The 9387-nt window shown below is 42.7% G+C and overlaps 3 protein-coding genes across 3 annotated transcripts in view; all 3 read right to left on the reverse strand.

Annotated features, from left to right (window-relative positions):
• Positions 1 to 155: 155 nt before the first annotated feature.
• CSUI_001228 (uncharacterized protein) lies at positions 156 to 4040 on the reverse strand (the record flags this gene model as incomplete). Its single annotated transcript, XM_068061434.1, has 2 exons — positions 3672 to 4040; positions 156 to 2481 (listed from the first exon to the last, which is right to left on the reverse strand). A coding segment is annotated over exon 2 (1437 nt), but the record flags the coding sequence as incomplete, so codon positions are not given.
• On the reverse strand, positions 3907 to 6610 carry CSUI_001229 (uncharacterized protein). The gene has a single exon (XM_068061435.1). It carries the CDS (start codon positions 6306 to 6308, stop codon positions 6150 to 6152), a length of 159 nt encoding a protein of 52 aa, XP_067926589.1. The 5' UTR covers positions 6309 to 6610; the 3' UTR covers positions 3907 to 6149.
• A 51-nt stretch (positions 6611 to 6661) lies between these two features.
• The window catches only part of CSUI_001230 (macro domain-containing protein), a 4223-nt gene continuing 1497 nt past the window's right edge, over positions 6662 to 9387 (reverse strand). The window contains exons 3-5 of the mRNA XM_068061436.1: positions 8564 to 8837; positions 7621 to 7814; positions 6662 to 7160 (exon numbers count right to left, since the gene is read on the reverse strand). Coding sequence (XP_067926590.1) covers positions 7035 to 7160; positions 7621 to 7814; positions 8564 to 8837 — 594 coding nt within the window. The 3' untranslated portion in view covers positions 6662 to 7034. The remainder of the gene's footprint in view (positions 7161 to 7620; positions 7815 to 8563; positions 8838 to 9387) is intronic.

Consider the following 9387-nt stretch of genomic DNA (forward strand, 5'->3'; position numbering starts at 1 on the left):
TCTTTAATCTATCTTTAATCTATCTTTAATCTATCTTTAATCTATCTATCTTTAATCTATCTATCTTTAATCTATCTATCTTTAATCTGTTTAATTGGAATGCGTGTATGTGTAGCTTACACCGGGTTTAGTGAAGATCTCGCGTTGGGAGAGTTCCTCAGGACATGCACGTAGAGGCCTCGGCTGCTTGGAAGCTTTTTTCTTCTTTTCTTCTTCTTCTCTCCATTTCTTTCTTATTCTTCTTTCTTCTACTTCTCTTTCTCCTATCTGAAGCCTTCTCTCTTCTTTCTGCTGGATTAAGAGGCTCGATCTTAGCGGAGAAGAAGAAGAGTGCTGGTGGATCGCTTGTTGAAGAGAAGACGAGGAATGGCCTTGGTGGCCCTGGGAGACAGCCGGCGTGTCTCCTTGATAAGCATAGACATGATTTGCTGAATAAGGAGAAGGAGAGGAGAAAGAAAGAGAAGAACAAGGAGAAGAAGAGGAAGAAATAACCCTAGATGATGGCGCTTCATGGTTAGGATAGTAGCTGCCTGTTGAGATACACGAAGAAGAGCAAGAGGCATGCTGATGGGTATCATCGTGGCTGGCTCGGTGTAGACACCCCGCTGGTGGATGTCTAGTTGAATCACGTGTCGCATATGGATGAGAAGAGGAGGAAGAAGAAAGAGAGAAAGAAGAGAGGTCAGTCGAGTTCTCAGGAGATGTATGAAGAGAAGGATTTACCACAGGTGTATGTAAGGCCACACCCCCTTGGAGGTGACGAAGAGATGACGAGGGTGGAGAAGAAGAGAAAGAAGATGCTGAAGGAGAGCTCTGCTGAAAAGGATAAGAAGAAGAAGCATCTTCCCTCCTAATGCTGTCCTGATCATTAGAACCCCTCGATAGGTGTCTACTTCTCTCTCTTTCAAGATGGTCTTTCTCTTCTTCTCTCTTTGCAGATGAGAAACTAGCTAATCTTGCCATGGAAGGAGCAGAGGAAAATTGATCGGATCTCTTTCTTATACAGGCAGGAGAAAGAGAACAACAAGAAGGTCCATCGACTTCTTCTTCTTCTTCTCTTTCTCGATCTCTCTCTCCTGTTCCTTCGCTATCTGAGTGATACGCCGAAGAAGGGATAGAAGGAATACATTCAGCAGACGTCGATGCTATACTATTCTCTCCCCCTTCTCCAGCAGGACAATCGAGATGTCGAGCGGGGAGACGCTGGTGAGGCTGGAGGTGGGACTGTGGCGGCCCCGGAATCGATGCTGCGACTGCCGATGGTGGGAGAATCGATTCTTCTCGTCCTGTTGAAAATGAAGGAAGAGACGTCGATGGAGGAGAGGCAGAAGAAGAAGAATGAGTTAGGGAAAGAAGAAGAGAAGATTTGTCTAAGACAAGATCTCCCGACTGAAGTTGTTGATAGGCTAGAAGGTCATTCGAGGGGTGAGAGAAAAATCTCATAGAAGAAGAAGAAAAGTCTTTCGCGAGGTCTTCTTCAAGAGATACTTTTCTATGAGAAGTACGTAAAGGATGACAAGACGAAGAAGAGGAATATTGAGGAGAGACAGAGGGTGGGAGATGCACTGAAGCTTGTCTACCGGAGCCCTTCATCCTTATTCTCTATCGACAAAAGAGAACGGATAGATAGACAGATGATAGCTAGCCAGACAGATAGCTAGGTGATGTCTTACGAAAGAGATGAAAGAAAAGAAAGCACCCTAGAAGCGAGAGAACAATAAGAAGATGATGCCTATAGGAAGAAGTAAAGAGAGAAAAGAAGATAAGGAAGCAGGGAAGGAGAGATTTAAGTAGGAGATTCCACTTGGAGTTCGTTATGAGTCTTCGTCTTACGTGTAAGAGAAACTGTTCCTACTCTTATTCCGCTCTTCTTCTCTTTTCTTTCTTTCTGTTCATTTAAAGAAAAGTAGAGAAGAAGCAGAAGAAAAGAAAGAGATCTATCTACGGAAAAGTTGACAATGCTGCGACTCTCGATGAAAACGGATGTGCCCTCCCGCGCTGTTTCAGGTGTACATACACCTGAGATAGACCCGTAGAGGAGATGAACTCGTCGAAGTCCAGCACAAGACAACTCCAAGATCTGTCTAAGGACAGATCTTGGAGTTGTTGGAGAAAAAAGAAGAGAAAGAAGGGAAAGAATTTCAAAAAAGAGGATGTCCGCTGTGAAGAAGCTCCTTTCCATGGAGGGATTGACAAAGAGGGGAGTAGAGAGAGAGAGGAAAGAAGCTCGAATCGATAAGAGATTTCGGTGAGAAAGCAAGGAGAGAAGAATTGTCTATGAGAGGCCGGAAGATAAGCCTCTCGGTCTCTCTCTTCACTTCTCCCGCTAGCTGTACATTATTTCGATGGAAGTTAAGGCTTCATTGTTTCTTTTCTTCCGCTTCTTTTCTTCGTCTTCTTCTTCTTCCTCATTTCTCTTTCTTTCTTCTCTTCCCGATTGCCATGCCAACCTCGCACGCAGAAAAGAGTCCGAGTTTGCTGCTGGCGATAAGCCAGAAAGCACAGAAAGGCGAGAAAGAAGGAAAGAGAGGAATGAAAAAGAAGAAAAAAGAAGTGAAGCAAAAGTTCGGAGCTAGCGATAAGAAACACAGAAGAAGAGGAAGAGCGCCTTCTCGGAATGCACAAGAAACAGTCTCGGAGAGAACTTCTTGCTTTTGCTAGGAGTTCACTTGCACTAGGGAAGAAAAGAAGAGGAGCAAAAGAAGAAAGAAAAGAAAGGAGAGAAGAAGATGAAAAAAGAAAAAGAAAAGGTGGTGCTGAAAGAAGGAGAAGACATCCGGTCTTGTAAATCGCGATGATCAAGACACACGGCGATAGAGATCCGAGAAACCCCAGCAGAACAAGCGAGCGGCGCAGAAAAAAGATGGACGGATGGACGGCCGAAAATTACTCCACACCTTACGGAAAGAAAGAAAGTTGACAAGAAAAGTTGGGAAATTTAGAAAAGAAAGACGAAGGAAAGAATCGACATCTGTCTTCTTTTCTTTCTCTCGGCTTTTCTCATTCAAACACCTACAGCTCCTATCAAGGAGATGATCTATCCTTCTTTCTTGACATTTCTTTCTTTCTCTCTCTCTCTTCTCTCTGTCATTAAAAGCTAGATTCACATCACGACAGCGGTGACGATGCTGGTACTGCTCCTGCGGCTTGGTGCTCCTCTTAAGGCTCCTCCCAGTCCTCCTACTATCACTCCTCTTTCGCATACTACGAAGAGCCCTGCCCGTCACAGCTAACCCACTACTACGCCTACTACTCTAACCACACTAACTAGTATTCTAGTAAGTCGTATAGCTACAGCTACCTGCCACCACTGCTGCTACATGCCGGGCCAACTCCCCGCTCCCCCTCCTCGTGATACCTCCTCCTACTCCTATCTCTTACTACTTTTTCCTATTAGCATCTAACTATGACTTCTCATGCTATATGAAGAGCAATTTCCTTCTTAATCCATCAGGCAGGCGGCCGCCCGTAGTTGTTTCGCACCGACCACTACTACGCTACCTGCCCACTACTTCACTAGTGCGACTCGTACTACTAACAAGAGAAAAACGAGCTAGCTAGCTAGCTAGCCACCCAACGCGCGAGCCTTGACTACAGGTACGACACGACGAGAGACAGACGACCTTGACTCCTCCAGTAATACGACTCCCACTACTACTCCTCCTCCTTACCAAGCAAGCGTGTGGTCGTCCTTTACTTCTCCTTCTGGGTGTCATCCTTACGACCTGCTCTCCCTTGTCCCAACTTTCTCCTCTTTACTAGCGCCATACCGGGTGTTTCTTCTTCTTCTTGCTGCTATTCCTCCATGTTTGAAAGAAGAGAAAGAAGAAAAGAATAAGAACAAGGAGGACAAGCTCCTTCCCCCGCGCGATAGTTTCTTCTCTCGCTCACTGACACCTCCGTCATCTTGGGGTGGCTTCTTGCTCTTTCCTAGATCCTTTCGCGGAATAGGTGTCCTTTCTGATGTATCCTTGGGTGAGAGATTCGGACGTGGAAAGAAAGAGAAGAAACGGGGAAAAAAGGAAGGAGAGATTCACAAAGGAAAGGGCTGAATGTGGAAGGGAGGAGAGGGAGACAAACAGACAGAAAGGGTCATGGGATGAGGTGAGCTCATGCTGCTTTGACAGTATCGAGGCGGTGAGGTTAGCTAGCTAGCTAACCAGCCACGAAAGATTTCTCCGTGCCAGCTAGCAAGTACTGGCTGGTGTGTGAGCGTATGAGAAGTGGGGAAAGAATTAAAAAGACAATATTAAGAAGGAAAGAAAGAGATCTAGAATTAGAGAGACTGGGAAAAGACACAGAGAGACCCACGCAGTTTCTTCACCTTTTCTTTCCTTTCGCTTCTTTCTCTCTTTTTCCTTCTTCCCTTTCTCTTTCTTCCTTACTTCCAGAACTCCCTATAGTGAGTCAGTGAGCTATTAGGTACCCGTAGGAGATTCGCTAAAAGACTTACAGTAATTTCTGGTCGACTCTCTTCAAGCTCCCCCCTCTTCATTTGTCTCTTTCCTTTTTTGTCTACGTTCGCTCTTCTTCTCTTCAAGCACACGACAGAAAGCGAGCCTCTAAAGTTGGAGGTATGAAGAAGGAACCTCTCTCCCTCTTGGCTGAGCTATTTCATCTCTTCCCTCTTCTCTTATTCTTCTAAACTTCTCTGTTTTGTCTCCAGAGAAGGAAAACCGAATGAAGAAGAATATCAGTGATAGAGATGCGCGGTGCGCAACGACGCACCCATCTATATCTATCTATCTTTCTTTATCTATCTCTTTCTACTTCACAATATCTATCTGTGTATATATGCACAGTATCTGCGTATGTCTCTAATGCTATACCTGCATCTCCGTATCTACCAACTACACTCGTCTCCACAAGCCATTAGAGAAGACGGCTCTTCCACTTGGCCGTCCATGGGGTGTATACGAACCACAAAGACTTCTCCTCCCCGTCGCTCATTCTTTCTTTTTCTTCTCCTTCTATCGGTCTATCTTCACGTCCTTCCCATCTGTTTCTTTCTACATACATAGAGAAGCCATCTCCTCTCTTCTTCCATTAACAAAGCTTCCTGATCCCGATTCACCGAGACTTCCTTCACAAAGAAAAAGAGAGCCCTCGCGCCCTCTCCTTTGTCTGCATACGATGCGTAAAGTATCGTTTCTTCGTGACAAAGAAAGAAAGAGTAAGAAAGAAAGAAAAGAAAAAAGTGAAAGGAAGACAAGCAGATCGGCGACTGCTGTTGGTAATTTTCCTCTTAACAGAGATTTGAGAAGAAGTGTGTGCGTAGACGGATATCAAGACAACACAAGACGGAGGAATCTTTTCTTTCTGTTCATCTGTTGCACCCTCCTCCTCCTCTTCTGCTTCTTTTACGGACAAGAGAGAAGAAGAGAAGAGAGGAAGGCGTATAGAGAAAGATCCACAGACTGTATCAAGAAGGAATAGAAATGGACGCTTATCACACGAAAGAATGTACAGATCAAAACTTACAACACTCTTTCTTTCTTTCTTTCTCTCTTTCTCTTTCTTTCTTTCTTTAGAGATCTAGGCATGACTCTTCCTTCCCTTCGCATCTCCCGTCTCCTATCTCTCCATACACATTCTCCCCTCCTCACAATTTCTCCTTCACCGACTACCTCTACTGGCTCTTGTTCTCCCCCACCTACGCTTGATCTACATCGGAGAAAGACAAGAAAAGAAGAAGAAAGAAGAGGAGCAACCTCTGACAACTCAAAAGAAGAGAAGAATCTATCAACGAACGACTCTTTCTTTCTTCCTTTCTCTCTCACGGCGTGTCGGGCTTCCAAAAGAAAGAAAGAAAAGAAGAAAGAAAAGAGTAGGAGTGACTATGGATGCATGGTCTCTTCTTATTCTTATCGCTTCAGATGCAAAAAGCTCAACGATGATAGATACCCACACACAGACATGTACATAGGACAGAAGTCCAAGATCGATCGATAGATAGATTAAAGATAAATAGGCAGATGAGAGAGAGAAAGAGACAGATAGATAGATAGATAGGTAATAGATTTCTCTACTCTTTGACAAACGAAGATCGACAGATTGAGAAAACAGACAGAGACAGAAAGAAAGAAAAAGAAGAGAGAGAAAGATCGATACACACACATCCACTCTTCTTCTTCTTCGTCTTTAGGGTTTTAAAGACTATCATCATTCTTAGGATTCTCTGAGCGACCTTTCATTGAATTCTTCTTCTTCTTCATCTTCTTCTTGTGTCTTGTTGTGTAAAGAAATAAAGTAAAAGAAGAAGAGAAAGAACAGCAACACAAAGAAGAAGAAGAGAAAAAACCCCTCATCCTCGTGTAGCCTCCGGGTGAAGGAAGAAAGTAACTACTACTCTATCTTACACTCCTACACGTACACAGACATGTATATATATATATATAGATACATACGTGTATGTGAAAGATAGAGAATCTTTACTTCTCTCTCTATACCTTTCTCTATATAGCTTTGTAGATCTAGGTACACGTGATACAGATGTGTATCTATACGTGTGGGTGAGTAGCAGGCATTTTATGAAGGTTCGACTGCATGGAAAGATCTACACACTCCTATCATTCTGATCGAATTACAAAGTCAAAAAACTCTCCCTAAATGTATACACACATATATATATATATATAATATATATATATATATATATATGAACAGAGAGAAAGAGAAAGAGAGAGAGATGTCTGCACAGATGATACACATGATGTGCCAGTTGCTGCTGCTGTTGTCGTAAATAGAGAGAGGAAGGAGAATGAAATAGACTTCCTAAAAAGTGTCTCTTCTTTTCTCCCTATCACGACAGAAGAAGAAGAAACATTCTTGATCTTCTTCTTCTTCTTCATTCATTGATTGACTGCTTCTTCTTCTTCTTCATTCTCTTCTCTCTTGGGCGAGCCGCGGTATACTTTATTCCTATACAGATAGTATACGGTAGATGTATCGTAGCCTTCTTTCCTTCTTCTTCTTCCTCGTCTTCGCTCGTTTCTATCTTCTTGCTTGGATTCGCCTCTTGATCTTGGAGCTTTTTAAAGAGATAATCTAGACAAGAGATGAGCGAGCTTTTGTGTAGAAGAAGAAGAATTTTTCTGGTCGTATTCCTTCACGTAGTTCGGCAAGAGTAAAGTCTTCTCATCGATATGCTTGTACAAATCCTACAGAACACCGAGGAAAGAAAGAAAGAAAAGAGAGAGAATGAAAGAGAGATCTACACACATTCTCTGTCTCGACGTGATATGATGTAGATAGACATCTGTCTTCCTATCTTTCTCACCATCAATACACAGGCACACATCCCTCTCTGTCTCTCTTTTTTCTTCTTGCTTTCTTTCGTTTTCTTGTCTGTCTACATACACTACTATCTGTGCATCTAGAATCCTGCCGTATTCCTGGCCGAGGTGGGGGCTCCTGTCTACAGCCTCTTCTCGACTCATTCTATGACTTCCTTCTACATGGTCAAGATACACCGTATACTTACACAGAGATAGACAGATAGATGGGAATTCTTTGCTCTTTCTTTTCCTTCTTCCTTCGTCTAACTTCCTTACATACAAGGTGGTCGAGGTATCCATACTGTCTATCTGGATGTATACACATCCTTCTCTTTCAGCTTACTTGTATGTGATCAAGGTAGATAGTGCCATTCCAAATAGAGGAAGAAATATAAGGCCAGCAACAAGCAAAAGCCGTCTTAAAGAGAATTCCGGGATGAAGCACGAGAAGCTGATCAAGCGTATTCTCGTACTTCGGGAAGAGATTGAAAAATTCCTTCCATAAAGCCATACACGGCATATTACTATGGTGAACTTCTTCATGAAAAGAAAGACAAGCAAAAAGGAAAGGAAAACAGACAGATAGAGAGATGTCGAAGGAAGAGAAGGAGAAGGGGACAGAGAAACAGAGACAGATAAGAGAGAGAGAACATCGAATCTAATCTACCTCTCTATCTTTGACCTATCACTGGTCTCTCTATGTATCTTGAATCGATCTATTTCATCTATCTATTGAAAAGACAAACCATTCGTACTAGTAGTAGTAGTAGGAGTCACATCAGGAACCGATCTCGAAAAGTCGGACGATCTTGTGGGGCCTATAGAACATGAACGACTTCAACCTCGAAAGCATCCCCCCAGTGAATCTTCGCAGCAAACAGGGCGTTATCATAGATTTATATCATCTATACAACACCAAGCATATACGTACACCTACCTATAGACATACACACCTATACGCACGCAGAGACACGTAAACGTACGCATATACAGATATAGATGTATACATATCTATAGACAGACATACACACACAGATACATGTATACACGTAGATAAATACATATACACATCTGAATCCCTGTGAGGCATGGAATGTCATACAAAAGCTTTGATATGTTGAGAAAAATCATACATACATGACCAACTCATCTTCATCCATAACCAAACTGACCTTTGTATGTACTTGTCTACATGTAGTCGTCTCTGTAAGGTTATGTATGTCTCTGTCTCTTTCTCTTCTACATGTCTATCGATGTCGTGATCGAATGGAGAATGGTGTTCTTACCTGTATTAACATAGAGAAGGGTATATTTATCCCTTATGTACGGATCAAGCGTCTTAATGATATAGAGAAGCACAATACCCGCATCGACAGCTGACGAAGGAAAGAGAGCTGCTAAGAAGACAATCACTCGGCGACCTGCTTTATCTGTCGAGCAAGGGTAGAGAAAATTCAGCTTATCTAACTGACGGAAAGCCACACAATCTCCTATAGCTGAAGCTTGCCGCAGATATCGATGGTAGACTGTCTCACTATCTTCTTCCCATCCATACACCGGCTGAAAAGAAAGAAAAGAAATGAAGAAAAGAAAAAAAAAGGATGTAGAGACATACATCCTATGTATGTGTCATGAAGTGTAATAAGGGTAAGGCGTAGAGAATGTCATGTATGATAATATTCAAACATAACATGTATCTATATCTATCTATATATGAAGCGTACGTTGCATGGAGATGTGTAGCTTACAAAAAAGAAATATATCATTGTAGATACATATATCTATCTAGGTAGTTACGACAGATAGATAGGAATACTGGAATGTAGCGAAGGAATATCGAAACAGAAATTTAGAGAGGAGGACATGAAGAGATTCCGAGAAAGCAACGGAAAAAAAATGAAGCATGAAAGAGCATCTCTCCCGAAAGGCTCTAGAATACAAAGTGTCTCCCATCACACCATACACAGGAGATCTACAAAGCAGGACATACGGTAGAAAGAGTGTCTATACACGAAGAAAAAGGTGTCTATGCACCACAGACAGAGGTGCCTATACACCACAGAGAGACGCGGCTACGCACCGCAAACAGAGGTGCCTATACACCGCAAAT

The sequence above is a fragment of the Cystoisospora suis genome, assembly GCF_002600585.1.
Source record: "Cystoisospora suis strain Wien I chromosome Unknown contig_484, whole genome shotgun sequence".
NCBI classification, from domain to species: domain Eukaryota; phylum Apicomplexa; class Conoidasida; order Eucoccidiorida; family Sarcocystidae; genus Cystoisospora; species Cystoisospora suis.